General features: G+C 38.8%; 1 protein-coding gene across 5 annotated transcripts in view; it reads right to left on the bottom strand.

Moving 5' to 3' along the window:
* The window catches only part of DOCK11 (dedicator of cytokinesis 11), a 215,723-nt gene that overhangs the window by 35,182 nt on the left and 166,281 nt on the right, over positions 1-14,260 (bottom strand). For 4 of the 5 annotated variants that reach the window (XM_061408367.1, XM_061408366.1, XM_061408368.1 and 1 more), the window contains 4 exons: positions 12,248-12,430; positions 7,230-7,343; positions 4,771-4,986; positions 4,629-4,686 (listed from right to left, as the gene is read on the bottom strand). The exons of the other annotated variant lie outside the window; for it this stretch is intronic. In XM_061408367.1, coding sequence (XP_061264351.1) covers positions 4,629-4,686; positions 4,771-4,986; positions 7,230-7,343; positions 12,248-12,430 — 571 coding nt within the window. The remainder of the gene's footprint in view (positions 1-4,628; positions 4,687-4,770; positions 4,987-7,229; positions 7,344-12,247; positions 12,431-14,260) is intronic. 5 annotated transcript variants of the gene reach the window in all.

Below are 14,260 nucleotides of genomic sequence, written 5' to 3'. Positions count from 1 at the left end.
GTGAATATCCAGGTCTTACCTAGGTTATGGATTTCTCAGACTGGAAGACAGGTTAACAGATTAAGATTTTAACTTGTGTTTTAACACTAGTGGTTTAGCTTGGCATGACTATCATACTTTAATCACAAAATTAACAAAATCAGGTGTTTCAGATCATTTGAATGAAAGAAGTGAAGGGAGGGAAACCCTAAGGCTTTTACTACTGCCACAATTTCAGAATAAGATGTTCTAGTTTAAGTGAGTAGAATTTTCCAGGCTTAAAAATGGATGGTACCTATAAATAAACATGTAAACTTCTCCTAAATTTAACATTACTTTTGTTAAAATGCAAAACATCTTTTCCTGTGCAGAGAAGGGCTCTTTGATTTCTACAAAGGATAAATTCTGAAACAAACAAACAAACAAAAAAACCAACAACCCTTGAAGGTTTTGTAAAATAAGTATTTAAATGATCGGTTAAAACCACTGTTTTCACTTCTTGAAACATGTCACATTGTTTGCTGTTCAGACTGGCTGCCTCAAGCTAATGTCCAAAAAAATTCACAGCAAATTTATATATTTCAGTTCCTATTTTCTCCAATCCTATATAGTTATAATTCTAAAGCTTAAGAACTGATAATGGAGAGAAATAATTCTTGATTTTTGCTTAGTTTTAAGGTCTTTGCCCCTCTGAAAAATTTCTAAGGAAATACTTTAATATAGTTAACTATTTTCAGTATCGAATGGGTGTAGTTTTATACTTAGTAGACATAAAACTCTTATTTCAAATTTCTACTAATTGAAAAGATGAGATAATATTAACCTTATATATCTGAAAGACATACCTAAAACCTTAATTAGTTTTGTTTAGGGGTTTCATATTTGTTAGTTTATTTTTAACTGCAGGTGTGCAATTTCAGTATTTGTTTTTATGGCAATTTCACAGGCATACCAGTGATGTAAGGAAAAGAAGCTTCAAACAAGGCCTTCTTTTGATACTTAATTTTGTTCTCCACTTTAAAACCACATATGTACTAAAAAGAAAATACTAGAACATGTCAATTTCAAACATATGATTGTTGAAAAGAAATTCAGTACCAAACAGAAAGTGGTTAATTTAATATGCAAGGAAAATGGATCATTTAGTTATGCCATTTTGTTTGTGAAGAAAAATACCTGGTTAACTATAGAAATTCTGGAATTAAAATATAAACCATGGTTGTGTTCTCATAGCCAAAACCAGAGTGATGTGACTTCCACAAGATGGTTTCATTTTCCAGTAATGTTACTCATTTGACTGCCTTCAAGGAAATACTGAGTTGGCCAAAAAGTTCTTTTGGGGTTTTCCATATGATGTTACAAGAAACCAAAATGGAGTTTTTGGCCAACCCAATAGCTTGGCAATTATGATCGATAATAGGAGATGTCTTTGCAGTGCCCAATGTCAATCAGTTTTTAAAAACTTTTTATTTCGTATTGGAGTAGAGCCAGATAATAATGCTGTGACAGTTTCAGGTGGACAGCAAAGGGCTCAGCCATACATATATGTGTATCTGTTCTCTTAGATCAACTGATTTACTATTTAAGTAGTTGTTACAGTGGTCAACAATACTAATTTTGGAAAGAGAAGCTTTCAGGCAGATTCCTGAATTAGACTTGTGGAATCCTGAGCCCTTTAAGACCATGACTCCTTTTGTGGATGCCCCCCTGCCAGCCCTATACCAGCCCCAGCTCTATTGAGACACAATTGTTATTGATCACTGTGTACATTTAAGGTGTATGTGTTGATTTGATACATGTATATATTGTGAAGTGATTACCACACTAGAGTTCATCACCACACATAATTACCATTTTGGACAGAGGAAAAACATTTAAGATCTACTTTCGTAGCAACGTTCAAGTATATAACAAAATCTACTTCACTGTAATCACTATATACATTAGATATCCAGAACATATTCATCCTGTAGGTGGACATTTGCACCCTTTGACCAAAATCGCCCTATTTTTGGCACCCCTCTGGCTACCACCATTCTACTTTCTGCAGCTACAAGTTTGGCTTAAGATTCCACGTATAAGTAAGATTGTACAGCATTTGTCTTTCTCTTTCTCAGATTTATTTCACTTAGCAGGATATCCTCAAGGTCCAGCCGTGTCGTCACAAATGGTAGGATTCCCTTCTTTCCATTGACTACATGTGCCATGTCTTCTTCATCCATTCATATGGATCCATTTCATGTTTCCATAATACTAATTGGCATCATTTCACTTCAACAGGAAGAACTTTTCTCAGCATTTCTTGGAAGACAGGTCTAGTGGTGATGGACTCCCTCAACTTTTGTTTGCCTGGAAAAGTGCTCATCTGTCCATTTCTGAAGGACAAATTTGCTGGATGAAGTATCCTTGGTTGGCAGTAACTTTTTCCTTTCAGAACTTGAAAAATATCATCCTACCCTCTCCTAGCCTATAAGATTTCTGCTGATAGCATCCCACAGATCATATAGGCTTTCTTCACTCTTCATCCTTATCTTCTCCTCTGACTCGATAATTTCAAAGGTCTAGTATTTTAATGCAGATTATTTCTTCTCCTTGATCCATTCTATTTTTAATACTCTCTATTTCAGTTTTAACTTCATTCATTGTATTCGTAAGTGCCAGAAAATGTTTGGTTCTTTTTATGAGATTTCCATCTCTGTTTAACTCCTCATTTTGTCTGTGTATTATTTTCCTGATTTTACTAAATTTTCTGTTTTATTGTAGCTCATTGAGCTTCCTTAGAAAAGCTGTTTTGAATTCTTTATTAGATAAATTGCAGATCTCCATGTCTTTCTTACTATAAGATTATTATGATCCTTTGGGGGTGTCATATTTCCTTCATTTTTCATGTTCCTTGAAATTTTGCATTACTATCTTCACATTTTAAATGGCAGCCACCTTCAACCAATTTTACTGATTGAGGGTGAGAAATACTTTCCATCTGTCCTGCTAGAGATTCTGAGGCTTTCACAGACCTTCTATGGATATACCTGCTCTGCAATTCTGGCTCACATATATGACAGAATTCATAACCACATATGTCTTTTCCCCATCATGTAACACACAAGGCCAGGTGCTAACAGTCTCTCATTTGATTTCCCAATGGTGGTGCTACTTGTGGTCTCCCCCTGGCCCACAAACTCTGGCTGGCTTTCTGCACAAGCTCACTAGCCCTCTGTGAGAGCTGACTCTCACTGCCTTCAGCAGCAAGCACACACATCCAGCTACAGGATGGAGGAGAGTGTGGCTGAGGCACATGGAGCACAGGAGGTGCCTGTGGCCCAGTGGGGGATCCACAGGCTAAATATCTCTAGGGATCTGTTGGCAGGCTTTTTCATGAAGTCCATGATGTGGTTAGTAGGGTCTGTTTGCCTGTAATGCCCTCTCAGAATCCTATCTGCAGCTCCCTCAGCCTCTTCCTGCCTCCATCATTCAGCTCACAACTCAGTACTCTGGATAGAGCAAGAGAGAAATGGGCCTCTTTGGGAGCATCCTGTGCTGCTGGGAAATATAGTACCTCATCATATGCTCTCACTTTTCCCTGCATTAGAAATCAAGGGTGAGAAAGTCTCACTTGGCACTGAGCTGTGCCACCTTGTGGAAGGTGACATGAATAAATCAAACTATTCCTCTTACCCTCTTCAATGCATTCAAACTTGTATAATTTTTGCTCCAATAGTATCCTAGAACTTCTCCACTGGACTTCTGGACTTCCCCCAAGGCTTTCTTGTCTGTGGGTGATTATCCAAAATAAGTGTTCTCCGGGGGATCCTAGACTGCAGCTGACAGAGGCTGGAGCCAGCTCATAGGCCACTGCAAGGTCCACAGACAGAACACAGGTCTGTCTGCCCATTACCTGACACATGGGTGGGTAAAATTCCTCCCAGGTCCCTTGGTATGTGGGGCTGGATCCCACAGCTCCCACAAAGGCACTTCATCCATGTATGGATGCCAAATTGTTCTTGAGATGGTTATACAAACAAATGACATATTATAGGGCCATCTAGCTGATGTGTGAACTCCCTTTCTTGTCTTTTTAGCATTTTCAAAAATCTATTTCTTTCTTTCTTTGCCTGCACTGGGTCTTAGTTGTAGCAGGTGAGACCTTTAGTTGCGGCATACACGATCTGATTCCCTGACCAGGGACAGAACATGAGAACTGGGAGTGCAGGGAAGTCCTGTCAACTCCCTGTTAATACCAAGATACTGTTATACTAAAATGCTGTAGAGATAGAATTCGTGGACAGTTGTTGGTAAAGTTGGGGCAGACAGGGGAAAATAAGTGATGTATGTTATCCAGAGCTTCCCATAAGCCCTGAGAAGAATTTAATCTGTGGCAGTCTTCCAGGGAGACATTCTTGGAAAACAAACATTGAGCATCAGGCCTGGCCCTGTACTATTTAACTTATTCTTGTACTCTTAATGAAAGCAGAAGGCAAATGAACAATCCAGTTTTCTTTTAGAACAACTTCTGTTCAACAGTGAGTCAGATGAAAGGTGAGCATATTTTCAGAGCTCAATCATATCCCATTCATAGCTGCAAGCTACAAAGATAAAACTCCTTGGGCTAACTGAAGTTCTCCCTGACTTGACGAACAGAAATATCTTACTTTTTCGATGAAGAAACTCTGCAACCAAAGCTGCTACATGGACATAACACATTGCTGCCTGCAAAAGGAGACAAGGAACCGTGAGATTGTGCTCCAGGGGTTTGGGAAGGCTTGTGTTTAGAACAAAGTCATAAGTAGTCACCTCTGAAAAATCTCCATTTTTTATATGAATCTTGGCCATACTATCAAGCCAGGTTTTCCTGAGCTCTGGGGTACTTGCGTAGGACTTGGCTAAGCTATACTGGAGATCAATTAGCATTTCGGGGTCCTTCTCATGCTCCTTCATTTGAGCTGTGGCCATAAGAACAGTACGGATTCTCTTGGTCAAGTCTTTGACTTCTGAGGGAAAAGCAGTTGCCTAATATCAAAACAAACAAAAAAGACATGTTTTTCAATGTTATCCATGTGCTGTAAACCTAAGCAGCCCATCCTGGGAATAACATAGAACTTTTACCCCTTGTTAGAAATCTTGGTGTTAGGTTCTTGGTTCTTGGCATGTGGGCATGCCTCAAGAGTTTTAAATTAATTCTTTAAACAATATTCTACTATCTCAGGCTTCAAAAGCACTGAGTTTGATGGTAGTATATTCCTAACACATAAAAGTACAGACTCTGGAGCCAGACTACCTGGTTTTGAACCCCACCTCCTCTGCTGTCAGTTCAATGTCAATTAAGGTAATCCATATTCACTTTTACTGTGTAATTTTAGTTACAATAATAACTAAAAATTGATATCTTACTATGTACCAAGCAGAGGCCTGGGCACTTTACATGTTTAAAGTTTATAACAACATTATGAATTAAGACTATCATAATTCATTTTACTAATGGGAAAACTGAGATACACAGCAGTTAAGTAGTCTGGCCAAAGTTGTGAAGTTGGTAAGTGGTAGAGACAGGACTGCCATCCAGGCAGTTAGGCTACAGAGCTCATGACCTTAGTCATTCTTCCATCGACCCACTACCATATGCATTAACATGAAAACAAATTTCAAATTATGGAAATAAGAGTTTATGAATCACAGAATACTCTCAACAAGTTAACTACATCATTACTTTCTCTTAAAGGGTTGCTTTTGTCTTCAAAAATAGGAAGTTAGAGTTTCCTATTCACCCCACTGGAGTAATCACAATTATATGTAGGGTTCTGAGAAGAGGAGTAGGGACAGGTACAGGCCTTAGGGAGCTTTTCAATGTGAATATTACCAAAGGTGGAGAAAATAATTTTCAAAAGAGTCTTCTTTAAAGATGACGTTTAAAAATTGTTATTGGGGTGTGTGTGTGTGTGTGTGTGTGTGTGTATAAAGTCTCTTCATATACATTAATAGAGGTTTCATTTACTGGGAGAAATCTATACCTTTGTTGTAATAGAGTTTATTGGTAATGATTGCCCTACCAGAATAAAACTGTCATTTCACAAATGAATCATGAAAAATATTTCCTATCACGGAGGGCTAAAACAGACCCCATTTACTTTGTAAAAGCTGGCAGTCTAAGTTTTATATAACATGGAATTAAGGATGGTAAAAAATGGAAAATACTCTTAGGGTATGAGTAAAAGATGCTAAAGGACATAAGCTATTGCTGTGCTCATGGGATTAGTTGGAGCATATACTGATTTCCTAAGGACCCAGTAGAACTGGCTGAAAAGTTCTACTTTCCCAGCCTGAGACTGGCTGGCACTATTCAGTGTTTTTTGTTTTCTTCAGTCTAAGCAACATTCCTATGGGAATATGTTTTGGTACAAAGATTCGACACGTCCCAAACATCAAGTATGCTATGACTGCAAACTTTTTTTTCCAGATTTTACACAAATTGTCAAATTATGCTGGAAGATGACCTTTCCCAAGAATGGGGACGATTCCTCTGGGAGGAAACATTCTCAATTGGCAAAGGAGTCTTCTTCCCTTCTACATGTACATCACTAAAGAACAGAACCTACTCTCCATACAACAGAACAAATAAGCTTTTACAACGTTTTAGGTTTTAAATATATAGGTAGGTCTGAGGAGTGGTGGTCAGGGTCATGGGTTTGACCTCAGCCAATGGTTACCTAAGAACGATAGCCTTGGACATGGGTTTGCCAATGAGTATCTCTGGCATGCCCCAGTTACCAGATGATTCTTTCATCTCGGAATATAATGTTGTAATGAATCCCTTCTGTGCCATTTCTCATCTGCTGACAAAAGGATCCAGCAGCTATCAGCAACTCTAGAAAGTGATGTTTTGTGAAATTTCCAACTCAGTGTTTAATTAACCAATCTTATAAACGGTAACAACGGTTGAGAAAAAACCCATTTCTTTGTTGAGTAAGTTTAAAATGCAACCCCAGAAAAAATTGAAATCCTATCATACTTAAGTATACACAGTACAGTCATTCATCCATCCATTCAACTAATACTGAATATCTACTGTGTACCTGGCAGTCTTCTAGGTGCTAGAGGTACAGGGATGGACTAGACAAAGCCTTGACCTCTGAAGCTCACATTCTGTACACTTGATACTATATAAAAGTTCTGAATCCAATGCACAGTTTACCTTGAGAAGTGAAACTCCTGACAGTGAACATGGTCCTAATTTTTCACTTAAAGTGAGAACATACCTTCATAGGTCTGTCACTGTTTGCAAAGTTATTGATAATGAATAAAGACTCCTGAAATCTCGATCCTCCGCTTAGTGCTACATCTGCTATCAGCTGGCTTACAGCAATTATTATCTGTGGAAAGAAGAAAACACCATCTTTCAAATGTCTTTTGAACACATGTTGCTTGTTCTCTTCAATGTACAAACCCATAGGCATTCATACGAAATGCTTCTTTTAAAGATATTAGAGTTCCAAGAAAAGCTACTTTCTTCTTATATGAGGGATTTAAATTCTTCTATTGAAATAGCAATGGTAGGGGCTTCAGAATCTGCCTGCCAACGCTGGAGACATGGGTTCGATTCCTGGTTCGGGAAGATCCCACATGCCACAGAGCACTGAGCCACAACGAGTGCCTCTGCACTCTAGAGCCCGTGAGCTATAACTACTGAGCCCACATGCCACGGCTACTGAAGCCTGCGTGTCCTAGAGTCCATGGTCTGCAACATGAGAAGCCACCGCAATGAGAAGCTGGCACACAGCAATGAAGAGCAGCCCCTACTCATTGCAAATAGAGAAAAGGCTACACAGCAATGAAGAATCCAGCACAGGCAAAAATAAACAAAAAAAAATTTTAGCTAAAGACAAAGTCATATCATAAAAAAGAAATATCAACTTCAGTAAAGCTACAAGATACAAACAAACTTAATACAGAGAAACCCCTTGCATTCCTATACACTAACAATGAAAAATCAGAGAGAAATTAAGGAACAACTCCTTCACTACTTCAACAACAAGAGTAAAAACCTAGGAATAAACCTACCTAAAGGGACAAAAGACTCAAAGGCAGAAAACTATAAGACACTGATGAAAGAAATCAAACACAACACAAATAGATGGAGAAATACACCATGTTTGTGGATTGGAAAAAAAATCAATATTGGGAAAATGACCATACCCATACTACCCAAAGTAATCTACAGATTCAATGCAATCCCTATCAAGTTACCAATGGCATTTTTCACAGAACTAGAACAAAAAATTTTACAATATGTATGGAAATACAAAAGACCCCAAATAGCCAAAGCAACCTTGAGAAAGAAAAAATGGAGCTAGAGGAATCAACCTTGCTGACTTCTGACTATACTACAAAGCTACAGTAATCAAGACAGTATGGTATTGGCACAAAACCAGAATTATAGATCAATGGAGGTTCCTAGTTTCAAATTTTATTCAGAGTTCTCTTGGTTTGATGTGAAAAATCTTCCAAACACATAGCACAGCTAGACCTGAAACCGTTTTCATAATTAGTGAACTGATACAATGGTAAATACAGGTATCTGCCTTCAGTATGTTTGCTAGTTAGTAGTTTTGGCAAAGTTGGGAATAAATGACATTTCTTTGATGGTTTCTTATTTCTTTTCACTAGTCTATCTCAGTGTGCTGGACTTCCAACTCCAGTGCCTCAGCTCTCTCCTTTGTTTCTGACTAGGGCCCATCTAAATAATGCCATGTAATGGTGCTTCTAGGCCTCAATGATGGCTCAGCTGTAAAGAATCTGCCTGCAGTTCAGGAGATGTCGGTTTGATCCCAGGGTCAGGAAGATACCCTGGAAGAAGGCATGGCAAGCCACTCCAGTATTTTTGGCTGGAGAATCCCATTAAGAGAGGAGCCTGGTGATCTACAGTCCGTAGGGTCGCAAAGAGTCAGACACGACTGAAGCAACTGAGCATGTATGCATGGGACTTTTAAATCTCTCAGGCTCCCGTTAATGAATGCTTATATGATTCAGGCTAAGGTGATAGTGGCCAGAAGCTTTACCCCTGGTCCTGATAAGCAAGATACTGTAGGAGTTGGGTGTAGGCTCTTGAGTCCAACTGACCTAGATTCAAACTTTGACTTTATCAACTACGCACTGAATGGCTTTGAGAAAATGAATAAACCCCCTGTGCCTCACTTTCCTTAAAGGCAATATAGGGATAATAACAATACCTACATTATAGAGCGTTGTGAGGATTTAAAAGATCATAATCATAATACTACAAGTTAATCAGCTTATTTAGCACTTAGAACCAGAGTCTGCAATTTATTAATTCATTTCTATTTGAATTTTATTTTTAAACTTTACAATATTGTATTAGTTTTGCCAAATATCAAAATGAATCTGCCACAGGTATACATGTGTTCCCCATCCTGACCCTCCTCCCTCCTCCCTCCCCATGCCATCCCTCTGGGTCATCCCACAATACCTACATTATAGAGCGTTGTGAGGATTTAAAAGATCATAATCATAATACTACAAGTTAATCAGCTTATTTAGCACTTAGAACCAGAGTCTGCAATTTATTAATTCATTTCTATTTGAATTTTAATTTTAAACTTTACAATATTGTATTAGTTTTGCCAAATATCAAAATGAATCTGCCACAGGTATACATGTGTTCCCCATCCTGAACCCTGCTCCCTCCTCCCTCCCCATACCATCCCTCTGGGTCGTCCCAGTGCACCAGCCCCAAGCATCCAGTATCGTGCATTGAACCTGGACTGGCGACTCGTTTCATACATGATATTATACATGTTTCAATGCCATTCTCCCAAATCTCCCCACCCTGTCCCTCTCCCACAGAGTCCATAAGACTGATCTATACATCAGAGTCTCTTTTACTGTCTCGTACACAGGGTTATTGTTACCATCTTTCTAAATTCCATATATATGCATTAGTATACTGTATTGGTGTTTTTCTTTCTGGCTTACTTCACTCTGTATAATAGGATCCAATTTCATCCACCTCATTAGAACTGATTCAAATGTATTCTTTTTAATGGCTGAGTAATACTCCATTGTGTATATGTACCACTGCTTTCTTATCCATTCATCTGCTGATGGACATCTAGGGTGCTTCCATGTCCTGGCTATTATAAACAGTGCTGCGATGAACATTGGGATACACGTGTCTCTTTCCCTTCTGGTTTCCTCAGTGTGTATGCCCAGTAGTGGGATTGCTGGATCATAATGCAGCTCTATTTCCAGTTTTTTAAGGAATCTCCACACTGTTCTCCATAGTGGCTGTACTAGTTTGCATTCCCACCAACAGTGTAAGAGGGTTCCCTTTTCTCCACACCCTCTCCAGCATTTATTATTTGTAGACTTTTGGATCGCAGCCATTCTGACTGGCGTGAAATGGTACCTCATAGTGGTTTTGATTTGCATTTCTCTGATAATGAGTGATGTTGAGCATCTTTTCATGTGTTTGTTAGCCATCTGTATGTCTTCTTTGGAGAAATGTCTATTTAGTTCTTTGGCCCATTTTTTGATTGGGTCATTTATTTTTCTGGAGTTGAGCTGTCGGAGTTGCTTGTATATTTTTGAGATTAGCTGTTTGTCAGTTGCTTCATTTGCTATTATTTTCTCCCATTCTGAAGGCTGCCTTTTACCTTGCTAATATTAGAATATAGGACTTGAGACAAATTGATGTTTTAACACATAAGAATGGACCCTAATAGGGAAATTCAAAAATATCAGCACACTAATTGCAGAAATGCTTTGGAAGAAGGTGGTATTCAAGTGACATCTCAATGAAAGCAAGTATTAGACACCCTAACATATAATGCTAGACCTAGTATCCAAAAATAACTAGATACAACATTTTACAGAAAGCATATACTTCTATCAGAGTTTCACATCTCTCATGACGTTTCTAAAAAGCTACTTATGGCCATTTCTTTATTTATAACCCAGTCTCCAACAAACAAATGCAATGGGACTGACCATGGCAGTAAAGATAGAAGTATGACCAAGCATTTCCCATAGTACAAAGAGGGCAACTGAGCCAAGAACTCCCAACTGTGTTTCAGTTCACACCTGTTTCATCACATAAGCAAAAAATTATGGAGATGTTGAATAACAACTGCCATATACTAAGTGTCTATTATGAGCTAGGCATTTTGTGCCTGGCACTACACACACTTTATTTTTAACCCTCATTATAAACCCCACAAGCTAAAACATACTTGGCCTCATTTTACAGATGAGGCAAATAGTTAAGACAAACTGAGTAACTTCCCTGCCACTGCTGCTGCTGCTAAGTCGCTTCAGTCGTGTCCAACTCTGTGCAACTCCATAGACGGCAGCCCACCAGGCTCCCCCGTCCCTGGGACTCTCCAGGCAAGAACACTAGAGTGGGTTGCCATTTCCTTCAATGCATGAAAGTGAAAAGTGAAAGTGAAGTCGCTCAGTCGTGTCCGACTCTTAGTGACCCCATGTACTTGCAGCCCACCAGGGTCCTCCATCCATGGGATTTTCCAGGCAAGAGTACTGGAGTGGGGTGCCATTGCCTTCTCCGGAGTAAATTCCTTAGAGTCACATATTAAGTAAGTAGCTAAGCTATGATTGAAGTCCAGGTAGGTATGTTTCCAAAGTCCATGTTTTCCACTAAACTTTGAGACTTCACTCATTTCTTAACTAATTGGTCATGCTGGAACATGATAAAACACAAGTAACTTCATTTGTTACTTAATCATCTCTTTAATACTCACCATAACCATATGAGGTAGGTATGGATATTTACCACTGTTTTACTTATGAAGCATCTGAGGTACTGAGAGACCAAAGAAGTCCTTGCTAAGGTCACACAGTATGTGATACTTGTGGGATCTGAAAACTATGCTCTTAATATCTCTGTTCTCAAGCCGTGTTGTCCAGTAGAAATAGGATATGAGTCCCATGTGTAATATTGAATTGTCTAGCAGCCACATTAAAAAGTAAAACGACACAAGTGAATTTTGATTTATTTTACTTAAACCAATATATCCAAAATATCATTTGAGAGCATATAGTCAATATAAAGCAATCGAGATATTTTACTTCTTTGCACTAAATGTTCAAAAGTCAATATGTCCTGAATTGAGACTAGCCACATTTCAAGTACTAGATGGCCACCTGTGGCTAGTAGCTTTGTATTAGACTGGGGAGGTCTAGATATTAATGTAGAGAGGCTAAAGATTGAACAGAAGAAAGAGAAGCTTCGGTGTTCACTGACCTGCAGATGTGTCCTTAAAAACGTTTTCCTTTTGGTGTACTCAAAGTTGTTTCTCATCAGAAGATACAAAAGCGCAGAGGCTTCATTCCTGGTTGAGCTAATCTTTGATGTGCAGCACTTTAGAACCTCGTAGCAAAATGCAGCACACATGTTTACCCTTCCTTTGAAAAAGGCCGAGGGAAACTAAACAATAGGAAAAACATAAAGAATTATCTGAAAAACCATAAAACAGAAATCAATCAACTATCAAGTGCCTACAGTATTCTCCCTAAAACTAAGCTGGGTACGTTGAGGATACACAATCAACATAAGATTAGGGCACCGCTCTGGAGAACCCAAGCTAGATAAAAACATACAGACCAGCATGTATTAATGAACGACTGAAATGATGACTCATTTCATGATGATGGTCTCAATTTGGGCCATAGAAATGGGAAGGCCAATCTGCATTACTTACTCTTTTGCTTTATATTTAAACAGTTCCTTACGTTGTAAACTTCCAAATGCTGTGAAAATTATATCTATTCAGCAAAGAAAGTTGATCTTTTAACAAAATGGAGTATAGGTGAAGTGTAGACACACAAACAAACACGTGCATCCTCTACTCATAAACAGTGCTGAGTAAAATACAGGTTGGCATAGAAAAAGTACACAAGTGACTATCTAATCCTCAAAACAGGCAAGGGACTGCTACTTTTGGAATGTATTCAGTCTGCTTTGTGGAATATAAGCTGTACATAGAACATAGGCTTATTGCAAACTTCCATGCTGACATGTCTCGGCAAGTGAGTACTTAGCTGCTCCAGGGTACACAGTGGATTTTTTCAGGGAGTGTGAAGCTAGATTCTTTCAAAATCATTCTCAGGAATATTGGATTTAAACCCATATTATAGGAATCAACGTAAGGCTAGGGCCTAATTTCAATATTATTTCTCAGAAATATTGAATTTAAGCCCATATTATAGGAATCTATCTTCTTTTTATCACCTTAACACTAAGTACGATGCTTCTTACTTTTTATGCATCTTCATCTATTAATGAACATTTAATAAATGTTTTCTAGCTGGCATTGAAAAAATCTCATCAATGGTTTCACCAGATCAAATAAACCTTGTTGGGCAAGATACTCCTGTATGAAAATACAGGAAGGGAAGGCACAGTGGTAGAGTAGTTAATCTGCTATAGGAAGTCTTCTGTCACTTCTCTGAGTGGGCAATGACCAAAATTATCAATGACCTTGTAATGACAATTCCAATGGACTCCCTTTCCACCTTATCTTGTTAGGCCACTCTGTACTGCATAATAATGCTGATACTCTCTTCTCCTTTGCTTCTTTCTTGCCTTTCTTCTATATCTGTGACTGCTGCCTTTCATCTCCTCCATAGACTCCTCTTCCAACCCCTTCTATGTTGCTTTTCTCCAACATACTGCTCTAAACTTTTTGTTGTTGTTCTTGCTCTTCCAGCGGAACTTAAACCACTCCCATGGCTCCAACTGCCACTGGTATGCTGATGAGCTCCCTAATTCACTCTGTTCCAACTAAACTGAACTTTCAGTTCCCAGAATTTCAAGCTCTATCCCTTCTCCCTAGAATGTTCTTCCTTGAGCTTTTCAAATGGCTGGCCCCTTTTCATGTTTCAGGTCTCATTTTAGAAGTGACAAACCCAGATTCCAACTACATGACGTTCTAGAAAAGCAAGACTGGGGAGACAGTAAAAAGACTGTAGATTTCCAGGGGGTGGTGGGGAGGGGAGTGGTGAATTGGTGGAGATTTTTAGGGCAGTTAAAATACTTCGTTTGATACTAAGATGGGAACATGTCATTTTTCCAAACCCATGGGATATGCACTGAGAATGAGTCTTAATGTGCACTGTGCACCTTGCAACACTGTTGTTGTTTAGTTGCTAAGTCGTGTCTGACTCTTTCCTGATCACATGGACTTTAGCCTGCCAGGCTCCTCTGTTCATGGGATTTCCAAGGCAAAAATACTGGAGCGGGTTGCCATTTCCTTCT

This window comes from Bos javanicus, chromosome X, assembly GCF_032452875.1.
Source record: "Bos javanicus breed banteng chromosome X, ARS-OSU_banteng_1.0, whole genome shotgun sequence".
Classification (NCBI taxonomy): domain Eukaryota; kingdom Metazoa; phylum Chordata; class Mammalia; order Artiodactyla; family Bovidae; genus Bos; species Bos javanicus.
The sequence above is the reverse complement of the archived record's forward strand: the minus strand, read 5'-3'. Positions and strand labels throughout refer to the sequence as shown.